Consider the following 21,523-nt stretch of genomic DNA (forward strand, 5'->3'; position numbering starts at 1 on the left):
GCCCAGGTTCCCAAACAGTTCCCGACGTAAAAGCGTGAAATGGACTTAGCGCCAGGGGGCCTCAGACGGGTTTTCATAGGAAGGCGTACTGAATTGACATACAAAGCCGTTTCTTTCATTTCAGTAGGGTCTAGCAGCCCTATCTCCGTTACAAGCTCGCCCACAAAAGGGAACGGAGAGCACGGACAAAGGCTTCCCCTGCCCGCGGCTCCAACGGCACAGGCACGCTGCTGCGAGGCGTCCGGCGCTGAGAGCATCTCAGGAACAGAGCAGTGAGAAGACCGAGACACGGCAACGTTTTCTTGAAAGTCAGCTCAGGAGAATTTAGACATGAATGTGCCTCTGTCCCTGCCGGTGAACGCGGTCAGGGCTCTCCAGGCCCGGCTGCCATCAGCGCATTTCCTCTTACAAAACAAAGCCCTCGGCACACAGGTGTCCCAGCAAAACGGATCCAACTGAAATGAAAATGTCACTGTGCTAGGGAATGGACTTACACAAAGCGTGGAGTTTTATTATTTCTTTTTTACATTCAGCTTAAGGAAAGCGGCGTACGTCCCGCGGGGATAACAAAAGGCCAGGAAACCCTTTGTGGCACACCGCTCTTCCCATCGCCCGCCTGCAGGCGGGCACGGCCTGGAGGTGGGCAAAGGCCGCCGGACAAACATGTTGTCAGCCGAGCAACACCAAACCGCATCCACCCGTTATTTTCTGTTTGTAAATGAAATATGCTCCAGCGTTCACGCAGGTAAAGTGCTTAAATCAACTAACAATTCTTCACCTTAGCAGGGTGGGGATTTTCTGCTGAGGATGGAACCATTAATCAGGCTTTAGAGCGAGCGTGCCCATGCTGAGAGATATTTATTAGTTACACCGTGTTTTCATTTAAAGTGCTAGAGGATATGAGTGACTAACCGAAATTAATTTTCTGCACATCTGACCATCTCCTCGTAAGCAGGCCATTCAAATCTGGACAGCTTAGCCGGCCTTTAAAACAACACATCACGTTTCATGGAGGAATGGGGGAGAGGACTAGCAACAGTTAAGCCCATAAATCAGTCGCGGCTCATTTGTATTGTAAATGTTTCCTCCTGTGCTCAGATATGGACTGGACCACTTGTTCCATAAAACAAAAGAAACACGGAAACAAAATGCGAATTCATTATCTGGGTGGAAAATGCCTGCCTGGCAATTCTTTAGTAAAAACTGGCCAAGCCAGATCAAAGAAATATCATCTTTTTTAATATTAATTGTTCGCTGCCATCGTCAAAACAAGACAGCAGTTTCTTTTCTCTAGATTTGGCATTCAGAGGCCGTTCCAGCACTGAAAAGACTGTTAGTAACATCAATAGTAATACAAATCAAGGAACGGTAGTTAAATTTCATCCATCAAGAGCGGGAAAAAAAAAAAGTATGCGTGTGCCCTGTTTGCTATTTTGAGATATATTAAAAAGGCTTGCAGTGCTTTTGCTGGAGAGAGGAAGAAAAAATTCTTGGCTTCCTTCTTTCTGCTGCAGGACTCCATAATGCAGCAGGAGCCAAACAGGAACCCAACATTAGGGCAGACTGGAGCCCGTTAGCCAAGGAAGGGGGTTTTTAGCTAAATATACCAACACAAACTGCTCATCAGCCGCGCTGAAAAGAAAAGGCAGCCAGAAGGTATGAAATACTTTCCTAGTATAGCTTCTCCGTGCGGCCACCAGCAAGCTTCACACTCCCGAACCACGCAAAAAGCTGACCCAGGCAGCTCTGAATGGGATGTGTCTGCATTTGTGGCCAAAATGGAAATTTAGAAGCCCTGGCTGACGCCTTCACCTGGCAGCTGAAGGTCATGACGTCCAGAAAAGCTCAGAGACATGTCAGCACTGCGTACCACCGCACAAAGTCTCAGCTGTTGGGTTGTACCGTGGAAACCCCCGAGATTCTCCTTACTCATTACACCACAACTGCTTTGTTTTTTCTTCCCGGTGGTGGGGAAAAAACTGCTCGGTGCTAATTTTTCAACTAACGCATTTACACAGCGGGGAGTCCCAGCCAAATATTTCTGCCCTAAGCTGTGTCCCACAGACCTGTGGGAAAGCTCGGTCAGACAGGTAATAAGCGGGGCGTAAGGGAAAAGAAGGAACATAACTGCAGAACACCAGGGCCCTAACCCAGTCGTGCCGTAACACCGCGCCACTTCCACCCCCACGCTGTGTGCAACCCGAATCCGCGAGCAGAAAGGCCTGTTTGCAGGGCAGAGCCGTGGCGTAACGTCCTACAACGTGTGCAAGCCGTGTAAATAAATAAATAAAGTGTGTAAAACATCCTTGAGCCTACCCTCACCAGGGACAGCACAGGCCCCGCTCTGCCAGCGGCACTGGGTTTGCAGCCCGGAGCATCCTGCTGGCGGGCGGCTTTCCCAGCCTCGGGTCGCTCCCAGGGAGGGTCTGGGCCCCCTCCCTGCTTTGAACGACAAAAGCTGTACTGGTCTCCACCACCACAGCTCCCGAACCCCCTCTCTGGCATTCCCAGCAGACAGACAAGCGCTACCACCTTCACCTTACCGCTGCAGGCTCAAGGCGGGCAGGACCAAGCGACCTGCCCAAAGCCACGCAGAAAGCGGGGGGAGAAACGAAACGAGTCCCAGGCGAGAGCCCTGCCAAGCAGTCTGCTCTTCCCCCGAGTCGTAAACTCAGCAACATCTTCTAAAAAGCTCACTGGAGATGACAACTAAGCAATTCCCTTATTTTCAAGTCTCTGACACATAAACAAAATCAGAGAGAAAAGTAATAAAATCCTGAAATGGCCTCCAATAAAAGGTAATAAAATCCCAGGAAAACGGTTCTATACCCAAACAGTTTGAAATAAATAATATACAGTATTTTAACAGAGAGCTCAGCTGTTACTGTCACCCCTTTTATGACGGTGCTGCGTCTTAAATCAAAGCCCTTAGTGACATAAAACACTACGCGGAGGAAAGACAAGGATGCCAAATCAAGGGCAGCGGACAGATCTGAGTCAGCACCTTTTGTGCGCGAGCAATACTACTGTCCACCGGCGTAATATATTAGCAGCCCATTACGCATACTGATACGGCTGCTGTAATTAAATAGAGAAAACTCGCATTAGGCACCGTCGTTTTGATTAAAAGCCCAAAAGACTGCAAAACTCAAAGTTAGCAGAGCCTAATCGTGCAGCGGCTGTGCTAGCTGGCACCGGAGGCACAGAAACCAGGGAGCCGACACAGCGCCGAGCCAAGGAGCACGCGGGCACTTCTCTGGCATCCTGCTTGGCCAGGGACAAGAGGGACAGAGGCGGAGGGGACGGAAGGGCCCCTCGGCTGGAGGGGACTGGAAACCTGTGCTGACAGTGCTAATTGCTGCTGTTTCTGCCTGGTATCAAACATTGTGCAACAGTTTCCCATTTTGGTCTTTCTTAACCGAAACATTAAATACTCTGTTGCTCTTACAGAGACAACCCCAGTAAATCCTCTGGAGTCTGCTGACATTCACAGAGAAGTACATCAGCCACACCTCCCCTTTTCCAACTGGGACACTTACAAAGCATTTGCACCAAAGTCCTTTCTTTTCACCTCATTCTCATCACCGTCTTAGTTCTTAAGCTTTCCTAGCACTTTTTTTCCTCTCCTTTTTCTTACACGGACAATGAAACCTGGAGACCTGTTTAAGCACCAGAAAAATCTGAAGACGGAGCCTCACGTGGCCAGCCTGCTCTCAGCACAACTAATGGCCCACAAACCACAGCCTGGGAGCCACCAGCTTGGAGGGTAATTAAATATTACACCAAAAAAAATAGAAATGCTTTTAAGTGGCAGTAGCCAGACAAGAGTATTCAGTGTGGGAGGAAAATCATGGGGAAGATGCATGCGCCTAACTTCAACTATTAACCCAAATGGGTGGGATTCAGTTCTACATTTATTTTTCAAGTCAAGGCAATCTCTTGCCATACACGTGATTCGTGCTCAAACTTTTACTCTTTAATCTTCCACGTGCAACACCAGTTGTAATTTTTCTGTTTCTCCAGGTTAGCCAATTACAGCCCTTTGCATCTGAATTGGCGCTTTTGCTTTACAAAAATTCTCCCACAGGTGCAGGAAAGACGCCTTGCACGTTCCAACACGGCACATCCCTGAGCCTGCCGATACACAGGGACCAAACGGGAAAAGGCGTCACCAAACGGGAAAAGGGTCCCGCACAGAACGGCCAAGGTTGGGAGGGACCCCTGAAGAGCACGTAGCCCAGCGCCCTGCCGAGCAGGATCAACAGAATCACGGAATGGTGGAGGTTGGACGGGACCTCTGAAGAGCATCTCCCAACATAGAATATTCTATGGTCCTGTATCTTAAGGCCCAAGCAACCACTCGAATTGCCAAGGCATCTCCACGGGGCACCACAAACAGCCCCGCACAGCCCCATCCTTCACGGGGCCGCATCCAAACCCCGAAGGTGCAGTGCGGGGAGGCCGGCAGGTGGGCGCTGTGCGCAGAGCCGGGGCAGAGCCCCATCCTGGCTGCCCGTCAGCCCCACCGAAGGCCAGCCGGGGTCCACTGGCACCCACAGGCTGCTCTCCGTCACGGAGGCGAGCAGCTTCGTGCTGCGGCCCCCCTGGCTGCAGGCAGCAGGCGAAGGGCCAGGGTCAGCGGGCCGAGCCCGGGGGGACCCTGTCCCGGGAGACGTCCCGCAGCCTTCCCCGCGCCGACCTGGTGAAGCCGGGGGCCCGGCGGGGAGCTCCCCACGGCCGCTGCCCCTCGCCCCCCCCCCCGGCCAGCCCCCTCCGGGCGGCCATTTCGCGGCGGGCCCGGGCCTCTCCGGCGGCCCTGCCGGGCCTCACCTGCTTGTAGCGGGCGTACAGGTAGAGCAGCTGCTCCTTGCTGGCGGCGCCCAGCAGGCCGGGCAGCCGCTCGGCCGCCTGCTCGAAGAGGGCGGGCAGGTGGCGGCCGGGCGGCTCCGCGCCCCCCGAGCCCGAGCCCGAGCTCCCCTCACCGCCGCTGCCGGCCGCCACCGAGGGCGACGCCATGGCGGCCGGTCCGCCCGCGCAGCCGGTCCCCCCCCGGGCCTGGCACGGGCGGCACCGCGGCCCGGCGAGAAAAACGAGCCGAGCACGATCGTTCCGGGAGGGCTGCGCCCCCTCTGCCCTTGTCGCCTCCCCAGCAAAGGGGCCGGCAGCCCGCCGGGAGCAGAAGCTTAGCTGGGCATCCACATCCTTAGTTTGGTGCAGGAGGCCAGGCTGGCTGTCGTGAACTAAGGCTGGAAAAGCCCTCCAAAATCATCTCCTCCATCCACCCCCCTACCACCAATGTCACCCACTAAACCATGTCCCTAGGCACCACGTCCAACCTTTCCTTAAACACCCTCCGGGACAGTGACTCCACCACCTCCCTGGGCAACCCGTCCCAATGCCTGACCGCTCTTTCTGAGAAGAAATGTCTCCTCATTTCCTGCTGGCTGGGCACGGGCAGCCCACCAGGGGACAGCTGGCATAGGGACCATGGACCATAGGGACCATGGTGTTCAGCCTGAGGCGGAGCCTGCTGGGGCAGCTGGAAAGGCCGAGGCTGCAGGGCCAGTTGGAGACCTGGCGCTTGGGGCCAAGGCTCCTGCTGACCCTGACCCTCTCCCAGCGGCGCTGGCTGCGGAGGCCCTGGCCGCACGAGCGGAACAAAGCCATGGCCAGAGCCACGGCCAGGAGGAGAGCCAGGCTGAGCTTCATCCTGCTCTCTCCTCAGGAACACAACAACGCTGGAGACGGCTGTCACGCTGAGCAGAGCTCCGGCAGTGACCACCAGCACTAGCAGCTGTGCCCAGCTGCGCCCAGCCGCAGCCTGATGTTATGCCGGGCCCTGTGAGGTCACAGGGCCCGGCGCTGTGAGACCGGCAGGTGACGAAGGCCGTGGCGAGGCTGGGGAGGACGCGGGCAGGCGGCCTTCGAAGCCTGCCGCTGCCGCTGCAGTCTGCACGGGGGGTCTGCCTGCCCAGCGGGGCGGTGGGCCTGAGCCCCCCATGGTTTGGGCCGTGCCCTGGGTTTCTCAGTGCGAAGGAGCCGTGGCCAGAGCCACATCCAAGCTGGGCAGCCGTGGCACGGTTCTCCTCAAAACCCTCTTGGGGGCGGAGTGGAAGCCCCCATCGAGAGGAAAGCCTCAAATTGGCTGTTGGTTAGATAAAATCATAGAATTATTAAAGTTGGAAAAGACCTCCAAGATGATCTGCTCCAACCACCCCCCTACCACCAGTGTCACCCACTAAACCATGTCCCTAAACACCGCGTCCAACCTTTCCTTAAACACCCTCCGGGATGGTGACTCCACCACCTCCCTGGGCAACCCGTCCCAATGCCTGACCGCTCTTTCTGAGAAGAAATTTCTCTCATTTCCAACCTGAACCTCCCCTGGCACAACTTGAGGCCGTTCCCTCTAGTCCTATCGCTAGTTATCTGTGAGAAGAGGCCGACCCCCAGCTCCCCACACCTTCCTTTCAGGGAGCTGCAGAGAGCAATGAGGTCTCCCTGAGCCTCCTCTTCCCCAGACCAAACACCCCCAGTTCCCTCAGCCACCCCTCACAGGACTTGTGTTCCAGGCCCTTCACCAGCTTCGCAGGCCTTCCCTGGACATGCTCCAGGGCCTTGACGTGCTTCTTGTAGTGAGGGGCCCAAAGCTGAACACAGCACTTGAGGTGCTGCCTCACCAGAGCTGAGTACAAGGGAACGACCACCTCCCTGGTCCTGCTGGCTACACTATTCCCGGCACAAGCCAGGATGCCGATGGCCTTCCTGGCCACCTGGGCACACTGCCGGCTCGTGTTCAGGCGAGCATCGACCAACACCCCCAGATCCGTGTCCTCTGCACACCTTCCGAGTCACTCTGTCCCAAGCCTGTAGCGCTGCACGGGGTTGTTGTGGCCGAAGCGCAGGACCCGGCACTTAGCCATGTTGAACCTCATCCCATTGGCCTCTGCCATGATCCAGCCTTTCCAGGTCCCTATGCGGAGCCTTCAAATGTAAAGTGTTGTGAAATAGGAGTGGAGTTAGTCTGGAATTAGTCCCCCAGGGACATGACTCACAGGGTCCTGGGCACTCACCAGCCACTGCCACTTCCCAGGGCCATGGGCACCTCCAGGAAACCTCAGTGGGACACGGGCACCCTGCCGGGATGTGGTCTCTCCTCCTGGGGTGTGGGCGCCTGGGGGGCACCTCACAGCTCTTCTCTCCCAGCCCAGCTCCCTCATTCCTCTGCAGGTGTGTTCTCTAAAACCTGCACTCAGCAGCCCTCACTTGCCCCACTGCCTCCCGTGTGGCTGTGCCCCAAGCCCCTTGGTACCAAAAGGACACAAGTTCCCGTATGGATGATCGGATGATCTTTATTCAGCTGGGAGAAGCGGTCTGCTACCAGCAGGAATTTCCAAGAGTCCCCCAGCCAGCTCTGCTGCACACGCATGCTCCTGCTGTCCTCTGTGGAGCAACGAAGCAGAGCCACGTCCTCTGGGATGCCAGCAGCCCCAGCGGCGCCTCTGGGAGGGTGCAAAAGGGGACCCTCCTTGGAGGTCCTCGTGAGACGAATGTTGATTCCCCCCTGGCTGTTGTGCTGGCTGGGCACGGGCAGCCCACCAGGGGACAGCTGGCATTGTCGGTGGCGCCCATGCAGGGAGGAGGTGATCAGGGCAGTGTTGGCATCCAGTTGTCAGGGGGGGTGCCTTCAGCGCAGGAGCCTTCGGAGGGCTGAGGTGTGTCCTGCCTCACCGGCTTGCTGTCAATCTGAAGAGAACTGACTGTCAGAGGGGTGAAAATGCTGTGCCAGAATTATTAGCCAGGCACTTCCTTCCACCTGCGTCTTTTCCCGGTGCGATGCCTACCCTCGCATGGGCCTTGGAGGTCCTAAGTCCAAGGGCTACCCCAACAGGTCATGGGCATTCCCTGGCCACTGCCATCTTACAGGGACGTGGGCAGCGGCCGGGACGTGGGCCCCTTCTCCTGGGTCATGGGCTCCTACGGAGCAACCCTCAGCCATGGGTGCCTGTCCTCTCCTAGCTCCTCTCCCCCCTTCTCCTGGAGCATCAGCCTCCCCAAACCCATGGACAGCAGCACTCACTCTCTGCGCTGCCTTTCCTGTCGCCGGTACACGGGGTGCACGCTCTAGATGAATTTGCCGGGGGTACGCCAGGGGGCTCTTCTTTTCCTATACTTGTTTAGTGCCTTCTTCCTCGGCTGTGGGAGCCCGAGCTCTTGCACGCGGAGCTGGTAGAGGTGCCTCAGGTACCACACCATGAAGGCAGTGTTGGCCTCCATGCGGCAGAGCAAGGCGTAATCACACAGAGCGTCCTTTCCCCGGCAGTCTGTCCCCGCAGAAGCTGAGGCCCACCGGCCTGTTGCCTGGAAGCGACAAGAGAAGAGGCACAGTGAAGGGCATGGATGAGGGCTCGTGGGGTGGAGAACTGTCCTGCTGGGCTCGGCTTCCTCGGGAGCGCCCAGCCTCGCAGGACTGCTCCGGGCAGCCATGGGGGCTCACAACAGCGCCGGCAGGCCCTGGGCCGTGCCGGGGGCTCCCTGCGGCTGGGCGAGTCCCCGGCGAAGAGGCAGAGGGCCTCTCGGGGCCTGCTGAGGCTTCCTTGTGCCTGCTGGGTTTTGTTCTTTTTTGTTCTGGAAAGCCTTTGTGGCCAAGGTCCCGTGGGTCCCCGCTCCCCGCAGGCTGGCCCTTTCCTGCACGCCGCGTCTCCGCCACTCACCTGTCTGCGGTGTCTCTGTACTGTTCTCCAGAGGCCGAGGGCAAGCAGCCCCACGCCGAGGAGGCAGATGGCGTCCCCGTTATCGCAGAGCAGCCAGACTCTCCCGCCCTGGGCAAGGTATTCCCAGAATTGGCCCAGGGGGTCGGGCAGCTCGGAGGGCTGGCGCTCGGTGCCAACGGGCTGTTGCTTTGGGCTCTCTGAAGGGACCATAGGGACCATGGTGTTCAGCCTGAGGCGGAGCCTGCTGGGGCAGCTGGAAAGGCCGAGGCTGCAGGGCCAGTTGGAGACCTGGCGCTTGGGGCCAAGGCTCCTGCTGACCCTGACCCTCTCCCAGCGGCGCTGGCTGCGGAGGCCCTGGCCGCACGAGCGGAACAAAGCCATGGCCAGAGCCACGGCCAGGAGGAGAGCCAGGCTGAGCTTCATCCTGCTCTCTCCTCAGGAACACAACAACGCTGGAGACGGCTGTCACGCTGAGCAGAGCTCCGGCAGTGACCACCAGCACTAGCAGCTGTGCCCAGCTGCGCCCAGCCGCAGCCTGATGTTATGCCGGGCCCTGTGAGGTCACAGGGCCCGGCGCTGTGAGACCGGCAGGTGACGAAGGCCGTGGCGAGGCTGGGGAGGACGCGGGCAGGCGGCCTTCGAAGCCTGCCGCTGCCGCTGCAGTCTGCACGGGGGGTCTGCCTGCCCAGCGGGGCGGTGGGCCTGAGCCCCCCGTGGTTTGGGCCGTGCCCTGGGTTTCTCAGTGCGAAGGAGCCGTGGCCAGAGCCACATCCAAGCTGGGCAGCCGTGGCACGGTTCTCCTCAAAACCCTCTTGGGGGCGGAGTGGAAGCCCCCATCGAGAGGAAAGCCTCAAATTGGCTGTTGGTTAGATAAAATCATAGAATTATTAAAGTTGGAAAAGACCTCCAAGATGATCTGCTCCAACCACCCCCCTACCACCAGTGTCACCCACTAAACCATGTCCCTAAGCACCGCGTCCAACCTTTCCTTAAACACCCTCCGGGATGGTGACTCCACCACCTCCCTGGGCAACCCGTCCCAATGCCTGACCGCTCTTTCTGAGAAGAAATTTCTCTCATTTCCAACCTGAACCTCCCCTGGCACAACTTGAGGCCGTTCCCTCTAGTCCTATCGCTAGTTATCTGTGAGAAGAGGCCGACCCCCAGCTCCCCACACCTTCCTTTCAGGGAGCTGCAGAGAGCAATGAGGTCTCCCTGAGCCTCCTCTTCCCCAGACCAAACACCCCCAGTTCCCTCAGCCACCCCTCACAGGACTTGTGTTCCAGGCCCTTCACCAGCTTCGCAGGCCTTCCCTGGACATGCTCCAGGGCCTTGACGTGCTTCTTGTAGTGAGGGGCCCAAAGCTGAACACAGCACTTGAGGTGCTGCCTCACCAGAGCTGAGTACAAGGGAACGACCACCTCCCTGGTCCTGCTGGCTACACTATTCCCGGCACAAGCCAGGATGCCGATGGCCTTCCTGGCCACCTGGGCACACTGCCGGCTCATTTTCAGGCGAGCATCGACCAACACCCCCAGATCCGTGTCCTCTGCACACCTTCCGAGTCACTCTGTCCCAAGCCTGTAGCGCTGCACGGGGTTGTTGTGGCCGAAGCGCAGGACCCGGCACTTAGCCATGTTGAACCTCATCCCATTGGCCTCTGCCATGATCCAGCCTTTCCAGGTCCCTATGCGGAGCCTTCAAATGTAAAGTGTTGTGAAGTAGGAGTGGAGTTAGTCTGGAATTAGTCCCCCAGGGACATGACTCACAGGGTCCTGGGCACTCACCAGCCACTGCCACCTCCCAGGGCCATGGGCACCTCCAGGAAACCTCAGTGGGACACGGGCACCCTGCCGGGATGTGGTCTCTCCTCCTGGGGTGTGGGCGCCTGGGGGGCACCTCACAGCTCTTCTCTCCCAGCCCAGCTCCCTCATTCCTCTGCAGGTGTGTTCTCTAAAACCTGCACTCAGCAGCCCTCACTTGCCCCACTGCCTCCCGTGTGGCTGTGCCCCAAGCCCCTTGGTACCAAAAGGACACAAGTTCCCGTATGGATGATCGGATGATCTTTATTCAGCTGGGAGAAGCGGTCTGCTACCAGCAGGAATTTCCAAGAGTCCCCCAGCCAGCTCTGCTGCACACGCATGCTCCTGCTGTCCTCTGTGGAGCAACGAAGCAGAGCCACGTCCTCTGGGATGCCAGCAGCCCCAGCGGCGCCTCTGGGAGGGTGCAAAAGGGGACTCTCCTTGGAGGTCCTCGTGAGACGAATGTTGATTCCCCCCTGGCTGTTGTGCTGGCTGGGCACGGGCAGCCCACCAGGGGACAGCTGGCATTGTCGGTGGCGCCCATGCAGGGAGGAGGTGATCAGGGCAGTGTTGGCATCCAGTTGTCAGGGGGGGTGCCTTCAGCGCAGGAGCCTTCGGAGGGCTGAGGTGTGTCCTGCCTCACCGGCTTGCTGTCAATCTGAAGAGAACTGACTGTCAGAGGGGTGAAAATGCTGTGCCAGAATTATTAGCCAGGCACTTCCTTCCACCTGCGTCTTTTCCCGGTGCGATGCCTACCCTCGCATGGGCCTTGGAGGTCCTAAGTCCAAGGGCTACCCCAACAGGTCATGGGCATTCCCTGGCCACTGCCATCTTACAGGGACGTGGGCAGCGGCCGGGACGTGGGCCCCTTCTCCTGGGTCATGGGCTCCTACGGGGCAACCCTCAGCCATGGGTGCCTGTCCTCTCCTAGCTCCTCTCCCCCCTTCTCCTGGAGCATCAGCCTCCCCAAACCCATGGACAGCAGCACTCACTCTCTGCGCTGCCTTTCCTGTCGCCGGTACACGGGGTGCACGCTCTAGATGAATTTGCCGGGGGTACGCCAGGGGGCTCTTCTTTTCCTATCCTTGTTTAGTGCCTTCTTCCTCGGCTGTGGGAGCCCGAGCTCTTGCACGCGGAGCTGGTAGAGGTGCCTCAGGTACCACACCATGAAGGCAGTGTTGGCCTCCATGCGGCAGAGCAAGGCGTAATCACACAGAGCGTCCTTTCCCCGGCAGTCTGTCCCCGCAGAAGCTGAGGCCCACCGGCCTGTTGCCTGGAAGCGACAAGAGAAGAGGCACAGTGAAGGGCATGGATGAGGGCTCGTGGGGTGGAGAACTGTCCTGCTGGGCTCGGCTTCCTCGGGAGCGCCCAGCCTCGCAGGACTGCTCCGGGCAGCCATGGGGGCTCACAACAGCGCCGGCAGGCCCTGGGCCGTGCCGGGGGCTCCCTGCGGCTGGGCGAGTCCCCGGGGAAGAGGCAGAGGGCCTCTCGGGGCCTGCTGAGGCTTCCTTGTGCCTGCTGGGTTTTGTTCTTTTTTGTTCTGGAAAGCCTTTGTGGCCAAGGTCCCGTGGGTCCCCGCTCCCCGCAGGCTGGCCCTTTCCTGCACGCCGCGTCTCCGCCACTCACCTGTCTGCGGTGTCTCTGTACTGTTCTCCAGAGGCCGAGGGCAAGCAGCCCCACGCCGAGGAGGCAGATGGCGTCCCCGTTATCGCAGAGCAGCCAGACTCTCCCGCCCTGGGCAAGGTATTCCCAGAATTGGCCCAGGGGGTCGGGCAGCTCGGAGGGCTGGCGCTCGGTGCCAACGGGCTGTTGCTTTGGGCTCTCTGAAGGGACCATAGGGACCATGGTGTTCAGCCTGAGGCGGAGCCTGCTGGGGCAGCTGGAAAGGCCGAGGCTGCAGGGCCAGTTGGAGACCTGGCGCTTGGGGCCAAGGCTCCTGCTGACCCTGACCCTCTCCCAGCGGCGCTGGCTGCGGAGGCCCTGGCCGCACGAGCGGAACAAAGCCATGGCCAGAGCCACGGCCAGGAGGAGAGCCAGGCTGAGCTTCATCCTGCTCTCTCCTCAGGAACACAACAACGCTGGAGACGGCTGTCACGCTGAGCAGAGCTCCGGCAGTGACCACCAGCACTAGCAGCTGTGCCCAGCTGCGCCCAGCCGCAGCCTGATGTTATGCCGGGCCCTGTGAGGTCACAGGGCCCGGCGCTGTGAGACCGGCAGGTGACGAAGGCCGTGGCGAGGCTGGGGAGGACGCGGGCAGGCGGCCTTCGAAGCCTGCCGCTGCCGCTGCAGTCTGCACGGGGGGTCTGCCTGCCCAGCGGGGCGGTGGGCCTGAGCCCCCCGTGGTTTGGGCCGTGCCCTGGGTTTCTCAGTGCGAAGGAGCCGTGGCCAGAGCCACATCCAAGCTGGGCAGCCGTGGCACGGTTCTCCTCAAAACCCTCTTGGGGGCGGAGTGGAAGCCCCCATCGAGAGGAAAGCCTCAAATTGGCTGTTGGTTAGATAAAATCATAGAATTATTAAAGTTGGAAAAGACCTCCAAGATGATCTGCTCCAACCACCCCCCTACCACCAGTGTCACCCACTAAACCATGTCCCTAAACACCGCGTCCAACCTTTCCTTAAACACCCTCCGGGATGGTGACTCCACCACCTCCCTGGGCAACCCGTCCCAATGCCTGACCGCTCTTTCTGAGAAGAAATTTCTCTCATTTCCAACCTGAACCTCCCCTGGCACAACTTGAGGCCGTTCCCTCTAGTCCTATCGCTAGTTATCTGTGAGAAGAGGCCGACCCCCAGCTCCCCACACCTTCCTTTCAGGGAGCTGCAGAGAGCAATGAGGTCTCCCTGAGCCTCCTCTTCCCCAGACCAAACACCCCCAGTTCCCTCAGCCACCCCTCACAGGACTTGTGTTCCAGGCCCTTCACCAGCTTCGCAGGCCTTCCCTGGACATGCTCCAGGGCCTTGACGTGCTTCTTGTAGTGAGGGGCCCAAAGCTGAACACAGCACTTGAGGTGCTGCCTCACCAGAGCTGAGTACAAGGGAACGACCACCTCCCTGGTCCTGCTGGCTACACTATTCCCGGCACAAGCCAGGATGCCGATGGCCTTCCTGGCCACCTGGGCACACTGCCGGCTCATTTTCAGGCGAGCATCGACCAACACCCCCAGATCCGTGTCCTCTGCACACCTTCCGAGTCACTCTGTCCCAAGCCTGTAGCGCTGCACGGGGTTGTTGTGGCCGAAGCGCAGGACCCGGCACTTAGCCATGTTGAACCTCATCCCATTGGCCTCTGCCATGATCCAGCCTTTCCAGGTCCCTATGCGGAGCCTTCAAATGTAAAGTGTTGTGAAATAGGAGTGGAGTTAGTCTGGAATTAGTCCCCCAGGGACATGACTCACAGGGTCCTGGGCACTCACCAGCCACTGCCACCTCCCAGGGCCATGGGCACCTCCAGGAAACCTCAGTGGGACACGGGCACCCTGCCGGGATGTGGTCTCTCCTCCTGGGGCGTGGGCGCCTGGGGGGCACCTCACAGCTCTTCTCTCCCAGCCCAGCTCCCTCATTCCTCTGCAGGTGTGTTCTCTAAAACCTGCACTCAGCAGCCCTCACTTGCCCCACTGCCTCCCGTGTGGCTGTGCCCCAAGCCCCTTGGTACCAAAAGGACACAAGTTCCCGTATGGATGATCGGATGATCTTTATTCAGCTGGGAGAAGCGGTCTGCTACCAGCAGGAATTTCCAAGAGTCCCCCAGCCAGCTCTGCTGCACACGCATGCTCCTGCTGTCCTCTGTGGAGCAACGAAGCAGAGCCACGTCCTCTGGGATGCCAGCAGCCCCAGCGGCGCCTCTGACAGGGTGCAAAAGGGGACCCTCCTTGGAGGTCCTCGTGAGACGAATGTTGATTCCCCCCTGGCTGTTGTGCTGGCTGGGCACGGGCAGCCCACCAGGGGACAGCTGGCATTGTCGGTGGCGCCCATGCAGGGAGGAGGTGATCAGGGCAGTGTTGGCATCCAGTTGTCAGGGGGGGTGCCTTCAGCGCAGGAGCCTTCGGAGGGCTGAGGTGTGTCCTGCCTCACCGGCTTGCTGTCAATCTGAAGAGAACTGACTGTCAGAGGGGTGAAAATGCTGTGCCAGAATTATTAGCCAGGCACTTCCTTCCACCTGCGTCTTTTCCCGGTGCGATGCCTACCCTCGCATGGGCCTTGGAGGTCCTAAGTCCAAGGGCTACCCCAACAGGTCATGGGCATTCCCTGGCCACTGCCATCTTACAGGGACGTGGGCAGCGGCCGGGACGTGGGCCCCTTCTCCTGGGTCATGGGCTCCTACGGGGCAACCCTCAGCCATGGGTGCCTGTCCTCTCCTAGCTCCTCTCCCCCCTTCTCCTGGAGCATCAGCCTCCCCAAACCCATGGACAGCAGCACTCACTCTCTGCGCTGCCTTTCCTGTCGCCGGTACACGGGGTGCACGCTCTAGATGAATTTGCCGGGGGTACGCCAGGGGGCTCTTCTTTTCCTATCCTTGTTTAGTGCCTTCTTCCTCGGCTGTGGGAGCCCGAGCTCTTGCACGCGGAGCTGGTAGAGGTGCCTCAGGTACCACACCATGAAGGCAGTGTTGGCCTCCATGCGGCAGAGCAAGGCGTAATCACACAGAGCGTCCTTTCCCCGGCAGTCTGTCCCCGCAGAAGCTGAGGCCCACCGGCCTGTTGCCTGGAAGCGACAAGAGAAGAGGCACAGTGAAGGGCATGGATGAGGGCTCGTGGGGTGGAGAACTGTCCTGCTGGGCTCGGCTTCCTCGGGAGCGCCCAGCCTCGCAGGACTGCTCCGGGCAGCCATGGGGGCTCACAACAGCGCCGGCAGGCCCTGGGCCGTGCCGGGGGCTCCCTGCGGCTGGGCGAGTCCCCGGGGAAGAGGCAGAGGGCCTCTCGGGGCCTGCTGAGGCTTCCTTGTGCCTGCTGGGTTTTGTTCTTTTTTGTTCTGGAAAGCCTTTGTGGCCAAGGTCCCGTGGGTCCCCGCTCCCCGCAGGCTGGCCCTTTCCTGCACGCCGCGTCTCCGCCACTCACCTGTCTGCGGTGTCTCTGTACTGTTCTCCAGAGGCCGAGGGCAAGCAGCCCCACGCCGAGGAGGCAGATGGCGTCCCCGTTATCGCAGAGCAGCCAGACTCTCCCGCCCTGGGCAAGGTATTCCCAGAATTGGCCCAGGGGGTCGGGCAGCTCGGAGGGCTGGCGCTCGGTGCCAACGGGCTGTTGCTTTGGGCTCTCTGAAGGGACCATAGGGACCATGGTGTTCAGCCTGAGGCGGAGCCTGCTGGGGCAGCTGGAAAGGCCGAGGCTGCAGGGCCAGTTGGAGACCTGGCGCTTGGGGCCAAGGCTCCTGCTGACCCTGACCCTCTCCCAGCGGCGCTGGCTGCGGAGGCCCTGGCCGCACGAGCGGAACAAAGCCATGGCCAGAGCCACGGCCAGGAGGAGAGCCAGGCTGAGCTTCATCCTGCTCTCTCCTCAGGAACACAACAACGCTGGAGACGGCTGTCACGCTGAGCAGAGCTCCGGCAGTGACCACCAGCACTAGCAGCTGTGCCCAGCTGCGCCCAGCCGCAGCCTGATGTTATGCCGGGCCCTGTGAGGTCACAGGGCCCGGCGCTGTGAGACCGGCAGGTGACGAAGGCCGTGGCGAGGCTGGGGAGGACGCGGGCAGGCGGCCTTCGAAGCCTGCCGCTGCCGCTGCAGTCTGCACGGGGGGTCTGCCTGCCCAGCGGGGCGGTGGGCCTGAGCCCCCCGTGGTTTGGGCCGTGCCCTGGGTTTCTCAGTGCGAAGGAGCCGTGGCCAGAGCCACATCCAAGCTGGGCAGCCGTGGCACGGTTCTCCTCAAAACCCTCTTGGGGGCGGAGTGGAAGCCCCCATCGAGAGGAAAGCCTCAAATTGGCTGTTGGTTAGATAAAATCATAGAATTATTAAAGTTGGAAAAGACCTCCAAGATGATCTGCTCCAACCACCCCCCTACCACCAGTGTCACCCACTAAACCATGTCCCTAAACACCGCGTCCAACCTTTCCTTAAACACCCTCCGGGATGGTGACTCCACCACCTCCCTGGGCAACCCGTCCCAATGCCTGACCGCTCTTTCTGAGAAGAAATTTCTCTCATTTCCAACCTGAACCTCCCCTGGCACAACTTGAGGCCGTTCCCTCTAGTCCTATCGCTAGTTATCTGTGAGAAGAGGCCGACCCCCAGCTCCCCACACCTTCCTTTCAGGGAGCTGCAGAGAGCAATGAGGTCTCCCTGAGCCTCCTCTTCCCCAGACCAAACACCCCCAGTTCCCTCAGCCACCCCTCACAGGACTTGTGTTCCAGGCCCTTCACCAGCTTCGCAGGCCTTCCCTGGACATGCTCCAGGGCCTTGACGTGCTTCTTGTAGTGAGGGGCCCAAAGCTGAACACAGCACTTGAGGTGCTGCCTCACCAGAGCTGAGTACAAGGGAACGACCACCTCCCTGGTCCTGCTGGCTACACTATTCCCGGCACAAGCCAGGATGCCGATGGCCTTCCTGGCCACCTGGGCACACTGCCGGCTCATTTTCAGGCGAGCATCGACCAACACCCCCAGATCCGTGTCCTCTGCACACCTTCCGAGTCACTCTGTCCCAAGCCTGTAGCGCTGCACGGGGTTGTTGTGGCCGAAGCGCAGGACCCGGCACTTAGCCATGTTGAACCTCATCCCATTGGCCTCTGCCATGATCCAGCCTTTCCAGGTCCCTATGCGGAGCCTTCAAATGTAAAGTGTTGTGAAATAGGAGTGGAGTTAGTCTGGAATTAGTCCCCCAGGGACATGACTCACAGGGTCCTGGGCACTCACCAGCCACTGCCACCTCCCAGGGCCATGGGCACCTCCAGGAAACCTCAGTGGGACATGGGCACCCTGCCGGGATGTGGTCTCTCCTCCTGGGGCGTGGGCGCCTGGGGGGCACCTCACAGCTCTTCTCTCCCAGCCCAGCTCCCTCATTCCTCTGCAGGTGTGTTCTCTAAAACCTGCACTCAGCAGCCCTCACTTGCCCCACTGCCTCCCGTGTGGCTGTGCCCCAAGCCCCTTGGTACCAAAAGGACACAAGTTCCCGTATGGATGATCGGATGATCTTTATTCAGCTGGGAGAAGCGGTCTGCTACCAGCAGGAATTTCCAAGAGTCCCCCAGCCAGCTCTGCTGCACACGCATGCTCCTGCTGTCCTCTGTGGAGCAACGAAGCAGAGCCACGTCCTCTGGGATGCCAGCAGCCCCAGCGGCGCCTCTGACAGGGTGCAAAAGGGGACCCTCCTTGGAGGTCCTCGTGAGACGAATGTTGATTCCCCCCTGGCTGTTGTGCTGGCTGGGCACGGGCAGCCCACCAGGGGACAGCTGGCATTGTCGGTGGCGCCCATGCAGGGAGGAGGTGATCAGGGCAGTGTTGGCATCCAGTTGTCAGGGGGGGTGCCTTCAGCGCAGGAGCCTTCGGAGGGCTGAGGTGTGTCCTGCCTCACCGGCTTGCTGTCAATCTGAAGAGAACTGACTGTCAGAGGGGTGAAAATGCTGTGCCAGAATTATTAGCCAGGCACTTCCTTCCACCTGCGTCTTTTCCCGGTGCGATGCCTACCCTCGCATGGGCCTTGGAGGTCCTAAGTCCAAGGGCTACCCCAACAGGTCATGGGCATTCCCTGGCCACTGCCATCTTACAGGGACGTGGGCAGCGGCCGGGACGTGGGCCCCTTCTCCTGGGTCATGGGCTCCTACGGAGCAACCCTCAGCCATGGGTGCCTGTCCTCTCCTAGCTCCTCTCCCCCCTTCTCCTGGAGCATCAGCCTCCCCAAACCCATGGACAGCAGCACTCACTCTCTGCGCTGCCTTTCCTGTCGCCGGTACACGGGGTGCACGCTCTAGATGAATTTGCCGGGGGTACGCCAGGGGGCTCTTCTTTTCCTATACTCGTTTAGTGCCTTCTTCCTCGGCTGTGGGAGCCCGAGCTCTTGCACGCGGAGCTGGTAGAGGTGCCTCAGGTACCACACCATGAAGGCAGTGTTGGCCTCCATGCGGCAGAGCAAGGCGTAATCACACGGAGCGTCCTTTCCCCGGCAGTCTGTCCCCGCAGAAGCTGAGGCCCACCGGCCTGTTGCCTGGAAGCGACAAGAAAAGAGGCACAGTGAAGGGCATGGATGAGGGCTCGTGGGGTGGAGAACTGTCCTGCTGGGCTCGGCTTCCTCGGGAGCGCCCAGCCTCGCAGGACTGCTCCGGGCAGCCATGGGGGCTCACAACAGCGCCGGCAGGCCCTGGGCCGTGCCGGGGGCTCCCTGCGGCTGGGCGAGTCCCCGGGGAAGAGGCAGAGGGCCTCTCGGGGCCTGCTGAGGCTTCCTTGTGCCTGCTGGGTTTTGTTCTTTTTTGTTCTGGAAAGCCTTTGTGGCCAAGGTCCCGTGGGTCCCCGCTCCCCGCAGGCTGGCCCTTTCCTGCACGCCGCGTCTCCGCCACTCACCTGTCTGCGGTGTCTCTGTACTGTTCTCCAGAGGCCGAGGGCAAGCAGCCCCACGCCGAGGAGGCAGATGGCGTCCCCGTTATCGCAGAGCAGCCAGACTCTCCCGCCCTGGGCAAGGTATTCCCAGAATTGGCCCAGGGGGTCGGGCAGCTCGGAGGGCTGGCGCTCGGTGCCAACGGGCTGTTGCTTTGGGCTCTCTGAAGGGACCATAGGGACCATGGTGTTCAGCCTGAGGCGGAGCCTGCTGGGGCAGCTGGAAAGGCCGAGGCTGCAGGGCCAGTTGGAGACCTGGCGCTTGGGGCCAAGGCTCCTGCTGACCCTGACCCTCTCCCAGCGGCGCTGGCTGCGGAGGCCCTGGCCGCACGAGCGGAACAAAGCCATGGCCAGAGCCACGGCCAGGAGGAGAGCCAGGCTGAGCTTCATCCTGCTCTCTCCTCAGGAACACAACAACGCTGGAGACGGCTGTCACGCTGAGCAGAGCTCCGGCAGTGACCACCAGCACTAGCAGCTGTGCCCAGCTGCGCCCAGCCGCAGCCTGATGTTATGCCGGGCCCTGTGAGGTCACAGGGCCCGGCGCTGTGAGACCGGCAGGTGACGAAGGCCGTGGCGAGGCTGGGGAGGACGCGGGCAGGCGGCCTTCGAAGCCTGCCGCTGCCGCTGCAGTCTGCACGGGGGGTCTGCCTGCCCAGCGGGGCGGTGGGCCTGAGCCCCCCGTGGTTTGGGCCGTGCCCTGGGTTTCTCAGTGCGAAGGAGCCGTGGCCAGAGCCACATCCAAGCTGGGCAGCCGTGGCACGGTTCTCCTCAAAACCCTCTTGGGGGCAGAGTGGAAGCCCCCATCGAGAGGAAAGCCTCAAATTGGCTGTTGGTTAGATAAAATCATAGAATTATTAAAGTTGGAAAAGACCTCCAAGATGATCTGCTCCAACCACCCCCCTACCACCAGTGTCACCCACTAAACCATGTCCCTAAGCACCGCGTCCAACCTTTCCTTAAACACCCTCCGGGATGGTGACTCCACCACCTCCCTGGGCAACCCGTCCCAATGCCTGACCGCTCTTTCTGAGAAGAAATTTCTCTCATTTCCAACCTGAACCTCCCCTGGCACAACTTGAGGCCGTTCCCTCTAGTCCTATCCCTGGTTACCTGTGAGAAGAGGCCGACCCCCAGCTCCCCACACCTTCCTTTCAGGGAGCTGCAGAGAGCAATGAGGTCTCCCCTGAGCCTCCTCTTCCCCAGACCAAACACCCCCAGTTCCCTCAGCCGCTCCTCACAGAACTTCTGTTCCAGATAGATATGTGTTATATATACATTTATTGAAATGTATACATATGTATACATGTATAAATATATATAGATCGATAGATAAATATGTTTATATAAGCTGGCACAATCCCTCTACCTGCTGCTTCGGAAATGCCTGTTAGTATCACAGAGGGAAAGCAGCCACTTCATTGACACCAGGTGCTCCCCTAACACTTCTCAAGCTTTTTAGGACCTTTGCCAAATTTGCCCCCCTCCCAGCTCCCTGCTCTGTGTCCCGGTGGCACGCGTGGGGCCGGGCACCGCGGGTGTCGCCACGGCCCGGTCCCGCTGCCGCTGGGGGGCACTGGCGGCCCGGCTGCGGCCCTCGGGGAGCCCGGCGTTGGTTTTGGGGGGGCTGAAGCTGGCAGCAGAGGTTCTGCAGCAGCCACCCACCCACCCCCCTGAAAGGGGTCGCGGGGGGCTGCCAGCACGTGCTTGCCCCTTGCTGTGTTTCCCTCACCGTCCCCGTCCCCAGCAAAACGAGCACCTCAGGGGCTCTCTCCATCCCCTTTCCCCCCCCAGGATTTCTGCCCTGGGGTGAGAGGACAGCAGGGTGACAAGGCCAGTGGGGAGGGACCTTGCACTGGATGCTGATGCAAGGTCCCTGGCAGCTGCCAGGCGGGGTGGCCCCGAGGCTGGCAGGTCCCCCTTGTCCCTGCCGTGGCCGCGGGGGTCCCGTCCCAAAGTATATTTAGCCTGGCAGCTACCGCGGGTGGAAAGTTTCCCTCGGCACAGCTGTCGAGTCCGTCTCCCTTCTCCACCCCCCGCAATAGCAAATGGCAGCGCCGTGTCCCGTAAGGAGATCTTGGCCACCTTGGCAGCGCTGCGTGCCCGGGAGCCCAGCCCGATCCTGCCCTGGCCCCCTCCGCCCATTTCACAGGTGGGCAAAGTGAGGCAGAGAGGGGGGCAACACAAGGAGATAGGCGCAGGAGGTTGGCACTGTGTGCCTGGGGCTGGGGACAGAGAGATGTCCTGCGTGTGACTGGTTCTGTCTGCACAGCCGCGGGCTTGACGAAGTATTTGAGACAAATTATCTGAAGCGCGCGGCCTCCGCTCGGTTTCTGTCTGGTCTCCATGGTGAGAGGCCACGACGCGCTCCCTGCTCTAGCACCTGCGGCTCGATTTCTCTCAGTTTGTCCTTGCCTTTCTTTCAGGAGCAATTGCATGGAGGGCCTGATCCTCCCACCCGACCCCGGCTTCAGCAGGCACGGGAGAGGGTGCAA

At 60.0% G+C, this 21,523-nt stretch overlaps 2 protein-coding genes across 7 annotated transcripts in view; both read right to left on the reverse strand.

Annotated features, from left to right (window-relative positions):
• The window catches only part of ACBD6 (acyl-CoA binding domain containing 6), an 80,531-nt gene extending 75,469 nt beyond the window's left edge, over positions 1-5,062 (reverse strand). Inside the window, exon 1 of one of the 3 annotated variants that reach the window (XM_080601606.1) lies at positions 4,831-5,061. In XM_080601606.1, the coding sequence (XP_080457732.1) occupies positions 4,831-5,016 (186 nt within the window). In that variant the 5' untranslated portion in view covers positions 5,017-5,061. Of the gene's footprint in view, positions 1-4,830 lie in introns of all 3 variants that reach the window. The other 2 variants (XM_080601604.1, XM_080601605.1) reach the window with 2 other exon arrangements.
• A 436-nt stretch (positions 5,063-5,498) lies between these two features.
• Positions 5,499-21,472, reverse strand: LOC308198840 (uncharacterized protein). 4 transcript variants are annotated; one of them, XR_013954237.1, is made up of 9 exons: positions 18,999-21,472; positions 18,365-18,645; positions 17,420-18,030; positions 14,937-17,389; positions 13,992-14,602; positions 11,509-13,961; positions 10,564-11,174; positions 8,081-10,533; positions 5,499-7,746 (listed from the first exon to the last, which is right to left on the reverse strand). XR_013954237.1 is itself a non-coding variant. In XM_080602005.1 (9 exons), the coding sequence occupies exons 7-8, from the start codon at positions 9,135-9,137 to the stop codon at positions 8,125-8,127; spliced, it is 660 nt and encodes a 219-aa protein (XP_080458131.1). In that variant the 5' UTR covers positions 9,138-11,174; positions 11,509-13,961; positions 13,992-14,602; positions 14,937-17,389; positions 17,420-18,030; positions 18,365-18,645; positions 18,999-21,397; the 3' UTR covers positions 5,499-7,746; positions 8,081-8,124. The 4 variants fall into 4 exon arrangements, 1 of the variants encoding a protein (XP_080458131.1); XR_013954238.1 differs by having other exon boundaries at positions 8,081-11,174; positions 14,937-15,217; positions 15,571-17,389; positions 18,999-21,391; XR_013954239.1 differs by having other exon boundaries at positions 8,081-11,174; positions 11,509-11,789; positions 12,143-13,961; positions 18,999-21,391.
• Between the last annotated feature and the right edge of the window lie 51 nt (positions 21,473-21,523).

This window comes from Anser brachyrhynchus (assembly GCF_964034855.1).
Source record: "Anser brachyrhynchus genome assembly, chromosome: 8".
NCBI lineage: Eukaryota > Metazoa > Chordata > Aves > Anseriformes > Anatidae > Anser > Anser brachyrhynchus.

Coding starts and splice junctions, on each gene's coding strand:
- LOC308198840 (XM_080602005.1), bottom strand. CDS start 9,137: ATGAAGCTCAGCCTGGCTCTCCTCCTGGCCGTGGCTCTGGCCATGGCT. Junction 8,362..8,714: donor TACAGAGACACCGCAGACAG/GTGAGTGGCGGA, acceptor TGTCGCTTCCAG/GCAACAGGCCGGTGGGCCTC.